Source organism: Onychomys torridus, chromosome 5 (assembly GCF_903995425.1).
Source record: "Onychomys torridus chromosome 5, mOncTor1.1, whole genome shotgun sequence".
Taxonomy (NCBI): domain Eukaryota; kingdom Metazoa; phylum Chordata; class Mammalia; order Rodentia; family Cricetidae; genus Onychomys; species Onychomys torridus.
In genome coordinates this window covers 78,064,980-78,076,980 of record NC_050447.1, presented here as the reverse complement: position 1 = coordinate 78,076,980, position 12,001 = coordinate 78,064,980, and the positions used below count along the sequence as shown (strand labels likewise).

At 46.2% G+C, this 12,001-nt stretch overlaps 1 protein-coding gene across 2 annotated transcripts in view; it reads left to right on the top strand.

The window, feature by feature from the left end:
• Positions 1-2,222: 2,222 nt before the first annotated feature.
• Positions 2,223-12,001, top strand: part of Pip4k2a (phosphatidylinositol-5-phosphate 4-kinase type 2 alpha) — a 165,919-nt gene continuing 156,140 nt past the window's right edge. The window contains exon 1 of one of the 2 annotated variants that reach the window (XM_036188025.1): positions 2,223-2,640. In XM_036188025.1, the coding sequence (XP_036043918.1) occupies positions 2,497-2,640 (144 nt within the window). In that variant the 5' untranslated portion in view covers positions 2,223-2,496. The remainder of the gene's footprint in view (positions 2,641-12,001) is intronic. The other variant, XM_036188024.1, reaches the window with a different exon arrangement.

Sequence of the window (12,001 nt, the reverse complement as noted above, 5' to 3'; positions counted from 1 at the left end):
TTCTGGTTAGACGCCTTAGTCACCATGACACCTTCAGCTTTGTTGTTTTGATGGAGGGATTCAAATTGTTTTATGAGAATCAAGTTGTTTACAGTAAGAGAACAAACAAACAAAGTAACAGCTGCAAGAAACCAAAAGAACTCAACACCAGGAGCCTTTCAATACCATACATTTCCCTTTCTCAGCACTTGGCTTCAGGAACATTCCTGAAGATGATGACCTTGACCTCAGAATGAACAGCAAAAGAGACCAAATGCAAACAGATGTGGTTCCCCTGACAGTGGCAGCAGCCTGCTCAGGTGCTGAATCAGGATCCAGCAAAATGTATCAATGTTTCATGATTATACTTGTGTTTTTCTGTCCTTGTCTATGCCCTTCCCAGGAAAGATGTTGGCCTCTGCCCCATCTGTGCTCATTTTCTCTCTGAAGGTTTGCCTGACCATGTCCAAAGCTGTCCTTGTCCTGTTCTTGTAGGCTCATGTAGCTCTTAGCCATCACTGAATTCAGCAAGCCCATTGTCTTATATTATTAATATTCAACTAAGTACATTACAGCTACCGTGAACAAATAAAGAGCTACAGAGGCACTGAAGTGGAAGGATTCATTTTAACCAGGAGGAAAGAGGTCATTGTTTTCAAAGGTGAAGGCAGGTACAAGTTTCTGCGGCGATGAAAAGCAATAATCGATGATGATGATAAGAAGCTCTTGAGTCTGGGTCAATGAAAATTTGTTAAAGAAATGAACTCCTAATTGGGTTAACAGCACTGTGGATGTTATTTCCAATATAGCATGAGAAATGAAACAACTTGTGGGCTGTGTAGGATGTTGAATTTGGTATTTGGTTGTAGATAACATGTGTTAGGGTGCCTGTGGACAAGCTATGCAGACGGGTTCAGACAGGCTCTTTTCTGAGGTCAGGAGAGAGTTTATGGGTTAGAAGCAAGGTAAGGATTTTTTTTTTAAATTATTTATTTATTTATTTATTTATTTTTTGAGACAAGGTCTCAAGTATACCAGGCTGGCCTCAGGGGGACTACCTCAGGATCCTCTTGCCTTGTCTCCCGAGTATCAGGAATACAGGTTTGCAACATTATGTCGTTTTATCTACTGCTGATTTTGAGTCTAATAAACATCCTATAGAATAGTCCCTCAAGTGACATGTGTCAGATTATACTATTAACACAGATAACTCTTCCCTGTTGAAACAATTTGATCAGTTAGAGGGACTATCGGTCAAGCCCATGACTTCTAAGCACTAATTTGGGCTGTTTTTGTTACCATCCTCTTCCCACTCAGCCATTATCTGTGGTGATGGTTAGTACCAGGAGAAGCCAGGTATTGTTTCAGGGGATAGCATGAACAAGCTAGAAAGACCAAGTGAAGAGGATGTGGGGGGCAACCTCGGCGTTGAAAAGTCAAATGAAGAAGAGCAAAGGAAGGCCACCACAGGATCCGCCACCTCCTTTCTTTCCCGCTATTAGTCTGTCTCTTCTTGAAGACCCAAGTAGGATTTTAGACTTACTTGGCATGGTAAATGCCAGCATAAGGAGGGCTAAATTTCAGTGTGGTGGTGAAAGATGAAAACATTTTTCAGTTAGGTGAGTGCCCAGAAAAAAGAAGGAAGGAGTGGCCCGCAAAGTGGTTTATGGATTTCCAACCAAATGGTGAGAACGAGCTCTCCTGCCCAAAGCAAGGGCTTTCAGTGAGGAATCCCAGGGTTGGCTGAGAATGACAGCCTAGTGTTCCAGCAGCATGCAAAGGCCCAACTAGAATACAAAAAGGAATAAGGTCACGAAGTTCAAGGCAGGGGACTCTCTGGCAGACTGATGACAAAGAGGAGCCAAGGGCCTTTCCCTCCATGCTGGGTGCTTTCGGTCCCATAAACTCTCCCGGCCCTAGGCACGAGAAGCGGAGGTTCCAGGTCATTCCTGCCCGCTCCTGGCCCACGCATCTGGGAGCTCCATCTTCGGGGCTCCCTCCATTCCGTATTCTTTCCTCGCTCTCGGGAGCCGAGGAAGGGATGCTCGCGCGAGTCCCCGCACTCCCCAGCAGCCTCCGCTGAGGGTCAGTCGTGGCCGCCCTGGGGAACTCGCCCGGCGCCGGTGCCAGAGCGCACAGAACAGCCTAACGGTCCGGCATCCGCATCCGCACCCGCCCCGCCCGTCGGCGCCGCTGCCCCGCCCGCCTATGCGTCATGACGCCGGCGCCCAACGCGGAAGCCGCCGGCCGCCTGGACCAGCCGCGGGCTGTGCGCCGAGCCGCGGCGGGCGGGAGCCGGGCGGGGGCGCGAGGCGAGCGCAGCTGCAGCTTAGGCGGCCGAGCGCGCCGAGCGGGCGGAGCGAGCGCCCAGGACCGAGCGCGGGCGGAGCGGGGCTGGAGCAGTCGCGCGGCGGCGGCTGCCCCGGGGGGATGCGGCTGCCTCCCCGGGCCGGCGTGTAGGGAGGGCGGGTCCCCGGCCTCGGCGGCGCGGCGGTGGAGGGGACCGAGACTGCGGCCATGGCGACCCCCGGCAACCTGGGGTCCTCCGTCCTGGCGAGCAAGACCAAGACCAAGAAGAAGCACTTCGTGGCTCAGAAAGTGAAGCTGTTCCGGGCCAGCGACCCGCTGCTCAGCGTGCTCATGTGGGGGGTCAACCACTCGGTAAGTCTCCTCTGCGGCGCGCTCCTCTTGCTCCTCCGGCTCAGCCTTTCCAGCTCTGCTTCTCCTGCTGCAGCGGTGGCAGGGCGGGGACCTCTAGCCGGCTGGCTTGGCGGGTCCCGGGCCCTCTGGCTGCTCTCCTCTCGGGGTGCCCCTAACCCCACGACATGCGTCCGCCCCCTGGGTTCCTCCGGTGCCGCTTGCGCCCCCTTGGGAACCCAGGACGGGTGCAGGATGAGAAGCGTTCTCTGTGCTTCTGAGCCTCCCTGCGCCTGTGCTGCCCCGCATCCGTCCTCCCGCCGGCCGGCCGGTGCCCGCTGCCCGGGAAGTGGGAAGTTTGTGCGGGGACCGACTTCGCTTCAGTTGTCAGCCCGGAGGGGACCTGCTCAGGCCTCAGTCTGAGTGATCGCTCCCCTTCTCTGGGACCGATAGGCCCTTGTGTCCTGGGCCAGTGGGCAGGTGTACCTGTCCCTGTCAGAGAGCGTCCCGAGCTTCCCGCAGGAGGACTGGAGTGAACCCGAAGATTTTGGGCGGCAGCTTGAGAGCTTAGCTTCCTTTTTTCCTTTAAAGGCAGTATTATCGGACTCGAGGAGGGTTTTTTTTCGCTCCAAAGGAAAAAGGCAGTGTAAATATGGCCCTGATGCTGAGCGTCTTCGTCCTTTCCCGCATCGCCCTGCTGTTGTGCCGGCTCCAGATCTCCTGGCGGGGAGTCCCCCACCCCACCCCTTTCGGAGAGCCAGGCAGAAGTCACCAACTGCGGAAGGGCGGCCAGGGTGGTGACAGACGGAGAGGGTCCCGGCGGGCGCGGGTTCGAGGTGGTCTAGAGTTAATTACGTCCATTTGAAAGGTTGTTTAAAAGACTGGAGGGGAGCGCGTTGGGGAGGTTAGCCTAGCGCACAGCCGGGGGTAGAGGAAGGCGCACGGCTGCGGACTCTGCGGACTGCGGTGTGAAGGGCTGAAATAGCCTCCTGCTGATCTGACAGGGAGAAAACTCCAGCAGCTTTAATCCACTTAGATGGGATCAAGAAACATGATAGGCGCTGTTGGCTGAGCCATGAAAGTTTCAATGAGCTTGTGAATTTTGACCGTGACCTTACCCACTGCAGTCAGCCAGCACAGGAGGCAGAGCTTGAGCCTGCTGTCCTGCTTTTGATGTCGGTGGATGCCCCGGTGTCCTTTTCAGCATACTGGAACTGACAGAAAGCCAGCCTGATTTTTGCACTCTCAAATTAACGGAGTTGTTTAAAATGACTCAGTATTTTCTATTTGTACTCTTCTTTCCCAAGCAGAATTGGGGAAAGGTGAAACAGTATAAAGATGATTGTGTTTGCCCGGAATGATTTAAAAAGTTGAGAAATAGGTTATTTCCTGTCAGTTTACTGCTTGATCTACTGAAGTTCACTTTAACTTGCCGACTTCTTTAGCTGTCAGAGATGTCAACTGTTACAACAGCAGACACCAATGCATCCCCCCTCCAGTGTTATTACAGATAATGAAGTTACAGTTTTCCACTGTAATGAGCCTATAATTTAGTTATGTCTGATTCTGTAAAGATCTTTTTCTGTTTCCATTGCTATTTGCAGCTTCCAAATTACTGCAATGGGGCCCTATAAATACAAGTGGGATGCTGGCTGTGGGTTATGGGCCCTTTTTAAAATCTCTTTTTGGAGATCCGGTGTTTTGATCAGGAGTTTGTGTGTGTCCAGGTTTAATATAGTAAAGTAGCCTCAACTATATGCTGGAGGAAGAGAATGGCTGGGCATCAGTCTGAATTCCAGCCCACTTCAAAAAAGTCCTCTTTGGGCATGCTTCACTGTAACATTTGGGTTGCTACCTTGTGTTTATTTTTGAGTTGATACATTTGTTTTCCAGTTGTTGTACTTGGAAAACACTGAATGAATGATGGCAAGAATATTTAGTATTGCTTTCTGTTGCTCTCAAGAACAGTTACTAACTAATTCTAAGTCTATACACTGACAGAATAGTGTATTTTGTAAACATGTTATTAATGCAGCACATACCAGCACATGCAGAGCCTGCCACAATTGTTGACATGCCTCTCATCCATGCCCCTGTGTCTTCTTTGAGGAATGTGGGTTGACAAAGTTTTGTTTCTTCATTTTCTAACTGTATTTTTTAAAAAATAATAAAACTCCCACACTTGGAAGACAGGTATTTTTGGTTGATTTTAGGAAATGGTAATTGATACCAGAAAGATGGTGTTTCTGTGCACCAAAGTTTACAGTATAATGTTAGAATAAGTAAGTCCACATTATTAAAATGAGCATGGATATAAACGGGAACATTTGAGAAAGCCTGGCAGAGAGGCAGGTAATTCAAATCAGAGCCTTTCCCCTGCAATTCTAGGATTAGCAGGGACAATTTTTTGCTTTTAAAATTCCATCAGACTTTTTTTTTTTTCCTTTTCATGCTTTTTGTTTTTGTTTTTGTTTTTTTGCTTTTTTGAGACAGGGTTTCTCCATATAGTTTTGGTGCCTGTCCTGGATCTTGTTCTGTAGACCAGGCTGGCCTTGAACTCACAGAGATCCGCCTGCCTCTGCCTCCCGAGTGCTGGGATTAAAGGCGTGCACCACCACTGCCCGACTCTATCAGAATTTTAATTGTGTATTTTAAGTAGCCATAAATTTGGAGCACATAAATTTGAAAGGAAACCAACATTTTTTTTATCACGTGAGCATCTTATGGTGGAATTGAGCCTCTTCCTCCTTGTGCTGTAGCAAAAAACTCATTGAGTCTGTTTGAATTCTGTCTTATTTATTTAGTTAGTTAGTTTTTCAAGACAGGGTTTCTCTGTGTAGCTCTTGCTGTCCTGGAACTCTCTCTGTAGACCAGGCTGGCCCGGAACTTGGAACTCAGAAATCCCTGCCTATGCCTCTGAGAGCTGGGATTAAAGGTGTGTGCCACCACCGCCTGGCTGAATTCTATCTTTAACTATGACTATAACCTTGGCATATTAACCAGTTTTGGGGATTGTAGTAGGAATCTTAAAGAGTTCTTATTAATGAAACTCAAACCTGAGGCCAGTTATTGGGGTGATTGCTGGAAGATCAGAGACACAGAACAAGCCACAGTTTCCTCACCTCGCCAGTCCCTCAGCTGGTTTTGTTTCATCAGACTGGAAGCTTCTGAGTCCTCCTTCCAATGGCTCTCAGCTGGACTGTGCTGCTCCAAAGCCCGAATACTTCTCCAGCCAAATGCTTAACTAACTAAATGCTTAACCCTTAGTTCCTGGCCCTCACGCCTTATATACCTTTCTCTTTCTGTCCCCACACCCTGGGGTTAAAGGTTGGGTTTCTGGGATTAAAGGCGTGGGTCACCATGCTTAGCTGTTTCTAAAGTGGCTTTGAACACACAGAGATCCACCTTGCTCTGCCTCCCAAGTGCTGGGATTAAAGGCGTGCCCCACTACTGCTCGGCTTCTGCTCTAGCTTGCTCTGACCTCAAGGCAACTTTATTGACATACAAATAAAATCACATTTCAATACAAATAAAATATCACTATAGGGGATCAGTGTTTATACCTGGGAAATGGGATTGTTAGTAGATGAGTTGCAAGTTTTTGTTCTTGTTTTTTAAGTTGATGATTGAACTATTTTGCCAATTAATGGTCTAATAGCACCGTATTAGGAGTCCCTGAATATGCAGCAACCCTTGGGGATTTCTCAAAGCCTAGTCTGGAAGAGGAAGAAATCAGTGGTGATTTTAGGAGACTGAACTGAGTTTGCCAGATTGATTGTAGCTGAACTTCATTACCATCTATTAAGTCAAAGTCTATTTAATTGAAATGTAGAAACTTGCAATTAAGGCCAAAACTTTCAAGTCCATTGTAGTGGTAATGAAAATCTTGGTTTGCACGATGCTCAGTGTGGAGAATAAGCCTGCCATTGTGCACTTAATTTGATATGTTACTGCTTTCTAACTTAAAATCTCCATCAGTGAATGGATCCGTGCCAATTTTTATTTTAAGCAGAGAATATAATTGAATACATAAAGGAAAAGATGACTTAAGAAGGCAGTTTTATCTTGTTATGTTTGAAATTAAACTAAAAATGATCAGGCACTTAGCTTCTTAAAATGGTATTTTAATAGTGTAGGGAGTATGTTGAATGTTATGCGCCAAGACTTGTTTTAAATAGATATTCTAAAAGATTTTTATACACTGTGAAATGTGAGCTATTTGGATTAGTATTTCAACCCCTATTTAGATATATAAAGGAAGACACAGTGCTATCTGTATAGAGAAACATGTAAAACAAATACTGGTTTTAGAAATAGCCACTTTATTGATATTAAAGCTTTGTGGCTTCAAGCCATAGAAACGCAAATAGGTTACAGGAAAATTCTGAAGTATTATGGTAACTTTAGAGATAGTCCCAGTAGAGGGAGGATGGGAACCAGAACATGGTAAGAACCAGGTACTTTGCTCTACAGTCTGACTTTCCCATCCAGTCTGGCATCATTTACCTTTCCTTATTCATAGCTGCTTGAGAAACAACATGGGACTGGGAGACCGATGAGTTCCTAATGACAGCTTCTCATTGCTGCTCTCTACTAGGACTTTCTGTCTCCAGTTTAGGCCTCAGAATACCACCAAAGATCTTGAGTTGTTTGGATTTAATCAGTTGTAGCTTCCTTTTGGACTAAGTAGTTATAGTATATAATGTGAAGAGTTCCCTAGAGAGAGTCCCCAAGGGCGGGGGTTGAGGGGCAGTGTGAGGCAGACATCTACCCTAGTATAACAGAGTTAGTGTTGATCTTGATGCCTGTGGGCATCTGCACAGGCCAACCTTCCCACAACATGCCTTGTCATGTGTGGATTAGAGACTATGTAGTTTTACATGTGGACCATCTGAAACATGCCCTGTATTCTCAGCAAGGTGGGGCCTGGAGAGATAGATAATAGTGTATTCCAGAAATGTAATTTTCTTCTGGGTTCCATGGGCTTATATTTGGATATAGACAAAAGAAGGAAGAGGCTAGGCGTAAAAATGATGTGGATTACTATGGAATGATAATGACTGAAAATAACATGAGGCTATTAAAATATAAAGTAGTTAGATATCAAATGAAACTCATTGAGTGGAACCCAACCAGCTGTGCATTGCAGAACTAGTCCCAGACTATTTTTTTCCTTTGCTTTTCAGTAAATTCATGGAGTTTACTATTAAGGCAGTAGTTTACTGTTCCCTTCAAAGATATGATTATTATTTTCTTCTCCTTTAATCAAACACCTTAGCATATCTTTAGTATGCAGAATGCTGCCCCAAGGTGGGCTGCTCTGCTATGCCTTAGAAAGACTGTCAGCAAGAATTGTAATAAACCAACAAAATCTGTATTAAGTTGATAGAGCATGCGGTTATCCTGAGTAGCTAATTCTGCCATCATGCACTTGAAATACATAAATTGACATTGACATGAGTTGGTGCAGCTTGGCAGGATGGTCTGTGGACAAGCTGACTAGGTTCAGTTCCTTCCTCGTTGTTTGTTTATGGGTCTTCAAACAGCTGGGATACTCACTTGAGCCTCAGTTTGTGCATTAACGTGGAGGTGATGGGGACTGCCTCAGGAGCTATTTTGAAGGTTAAATGAGACGCTGTATTTAAAATCTAGTGGTGTGTAATAAGGAGTCAGTAAATGATTCCTAAAAATGACCAAGTTTGGATGCAGTTAAGTTGGTTATATATTAATAACTACTACATCAATGGTTTTCCGTGGGGGACTTTTTCACTTGGAGGCCTTTTCAGACACTGATTCAGCAGGTCTGGTCAGGATGACGTCTGAGGCTTTCTTGTCTAGTATGATCTCAGGAGGTGCTGATGGTTTGAGTCTCCGGGCTGCACTTTGGGAAGCACGGCAGCAGAAGGAATGTCGTTAAACATAGGAATGTTTAGGATGTGTCCCCAGCTGTGTGTGATGCCTTAGCAGCACAGGGACCCTATAATGGAGATAGAGAAGCTAGACGAAGGAATTGTGTATTGGAAAGAGATTTTAAAGCTCATGCAATACTGACTTGCTGGGGATGATGGTGGCTAGTCTGGTTATTACCCTGTGGGATTAGAACTCCTGAGCAGTAGGAGGGTGGGAATCAAGAGTTCAGACTCCTCTACACTCACTTGGTAATTGCTGTTGTGGTAGTTTGAATGAGAATGGCCCCCATAGACTCATGTGTTTGAATGCTTGGTTCATAGCCGGTGGAACTGTTTGGGAAGGATTAGGAGACATGCCCTTTTGGAGGGGCTGTCACTGGGGATGGGCTTTGAGGTTTCAAAAGCCGACACCAGGCCCAGCATCTCATTTTGTCTGCCTCCTGCTTCTGAATGTTGGGTAAAGTTTCCTCCCAGATTGAAACATTCCATCCTGCAGGGAAACTCCTTAAGCTCGAAGGTAAACAACTCAAAAGAGCTTCAGGAAGTTCCTGAAACTGACCAGATTCCCTAGGCCTCCATACTAGAGGAAATAATAAAAGTGGAACCCCCCTCAGACAGAGTTAATCCAAGCTGCAAAGAAGACTAGCTGTAATGCAGTTAATTCAAGATGCAAAGAATACTGAGACCAGACCAGCTGCCAGGAAGAAGCAGAAACCAGCTGAGCTGCCTGGAAGGGGTTTAGACCAGCTGAGGCTCCTGGAAAGGGCACTCTGACCTGTTGAACTTCAGGCTGTGCAGTGTGTTCGAGGTCCCCAGCTTTCTGAGCTGTCACCTGTGCTGGGGTAGGCTTTGATGATGTTCTCTGGATCCCAATAAAACTCATTGGTTCACCATCAGGACTTTGGTGGTAGCCATTTGTCTGTTGTGGGTTCTCAGTCTGTCTGGGGTGAATAGGGGTGTGTGTGTGTGTGTGTGTGTGTCTCCCCCCAGAAAAAAGTGGATCAGCTTCTCTTCCAGGCACCATGCCTTCCTGCTGCCTTGCCCATCATGATGGTCATGAACATACCCTCAGAAACTATAAGAAAGTCCCCAATTACATGCTCGCTTTTATAAGTTGCCCTGGTTGTGATATCTCCACAGCAATGGAAAAGTAACTGAGATGGCCATCAAGGAATGGACTGTTTACTGTTCTCATTGGTATGATACAGTTCCTGACAAAAGCAACTTCAGGGATTGCATGTTTGGGCCCCCAGTTCACGGCCACAGTACCCCATGGTAGGGAAGGCCTGGTGGCGGGAACATGAGGGAGGGAGGCACATCAAATCTGCAGTCAGCTTGTAGGGAGAATTGACTGTTGGTGTTCTGCTCACTTTCTCCATTTTAGTTGAGTCTGGGACCCCAGACCGTGGTTTAGGGTAGATTTTCTCTGCTCCGTTAAACCTTCCTGGAAATACCCTCATAGAGACAAAACCCAAAGTATGTTTCCATGGTGATTAAAAATCTTGTCTTGTTGACAATGAAGATTAACCACCAAAGGGTAAAGTGATCTCAAAAGGGGAAGGTGGAGCAGTGGGGTTTGGCTTTGAGAGCAGGACAGAGGAAGAAGAAAGAGGAAACTGAGTGGGGACGTTCCAGATAGCTCAGGGTTGTGGGTGTGGATTCTGAGGGCCATTGCTTTAGGGATGGAGGGAGAGAGAGGGATAGATTAATTACCAAAGGTGTGAACGAGTAAAATTAGTTTTCCTTTTGGAAGATTAGGAGTGGAAGATTAGAAATGCTATCCAATTTAGGAAGATGTTTTATTGCACCTCGTTCTTACTGTTTTTCCCTTGTTTGTCTTAGCTTTATTTCCCTCTTTCCGAGACTATTAGTAAAGCCTTTTAGCTAAAATCTGACCCTTTTGTCACCACTTTCCTTATTGCTTCAATGAGCCTCATGATAACAATGCTCTTGAATGAATCCTGTCAGGTGCACAGTTCCCCCAAATTCTGTCCACGGGCCATTCAAGCAGCCTTCTGAGGAACGCTTGTGAGGATCAGGTGAGGGAGGTAGAGAGTGGGAAGTGATGCCGAGCTGTCAGCAGTGGGCCGAATGCTGAACCACAGACCTTGAATAGGTTGAACTCATGAACTGCATTGAGTGCCTGATGTATGTGGGATTTTAACCTGTACCCTACCCATAAGCCCAGGAGTCTGTTATCATTTCTGCTAGACCTTTCCTATATAGTTCTTAGTGTTAAAAAGCTGTTCTTGGGTAGACAAATCATGAGCTATTGATACTGGGTAAAACTATTTAAAGACATTTTTCCCATGACAGACAATCATCTATGTGGAAAGTGTGTATGCAGAGATTAGATATATAATCTATTCATGGAAAACGTTGTTGAGAGTTTTAAAACAGTAACTTACTGGGTTGGTCAGAATTTTTGTCACGTTGATAAGCAACAACCTAAACAGAAACAATAACTTACAAACAAGAAAGGTTTATATTTGGCTCATGTTGCTTTGGGCCTGACGGGAGGCAGTGCTGAGAGCATGGAGCTGCAGCTGCTCTCCTCATGGCCTCCTGGAAGCAGAGTGGGAGAACGGGATGTGTTAAGGGCCAAAATACCGCCTTCAGAGGCATGGCTCCAGAGCCCTACTGCTTGAATTAGGCCCTGCCTTCCACAGATCACCATCTCCCAAAAGTCTTTTAAAATTTGAGTCTCTCAAGGGTCAAACTGTTGAATTTGCCAGAGCCTTTATGATTTAATCCTCTCTAGAAACATGCTCATAGATTCACTCATTTTCCAGGCTAGTCAGGTTGACAAAATTAGCCGTCACACTTACCTAACAGTGCATCTGTCTTCCTTCCTTCCTTCCTTCCTTCCTTCCTTCATTTCTTTCTTTAATTTTTAAAGGTTTGTCTTGGTTCACAGTTTCAGTCCCCCCGTCCCCCCCCCAAGACAGGGTTTCTCTGTGTAGCTTTGGTGCCTGTCCTGGATCTTGCTCTGTAGACCAGGCTGGCCTCCAACTCACAGAGATCCACCTGGCTCTGCCTCCCGAGTGCTGGGATTAAAGGTGTGCGCCACTGCCGCCCAGCAGAATTGGCATTTATTAAAAAGTAAATTTATGTATTCATTATTTGTGTTAGGTGGCATGTGTAGAGAGCAAAGGATGGGCTTGTGGGGTTGGTCTTCTTCTAGCTTTCTGTGGGCTCCAGGGCTCAGTCTCAGGTGTCAGGCTTGTTTGGCCAGCGCCTTTTACTCTCAGAGCTAGCTTTCCAGCCCCGTGTTAAGTGTTTCAATGCTAAGTCTTAGTAGTTTTTCAAGTGGAGGTAGTTAGGGGCTGGGTTGTGGCCTGGAGCCTATGTGATAACACGTACTCTAGAGGTTATGATGTGGATTCAGTTAGGATAGGTGTTCTTGACCTTGAAGTAAGATTATGTCCTGATACACCTAGCATAAGTGAAAACGTCCCGAGTGCATTTAATACTCT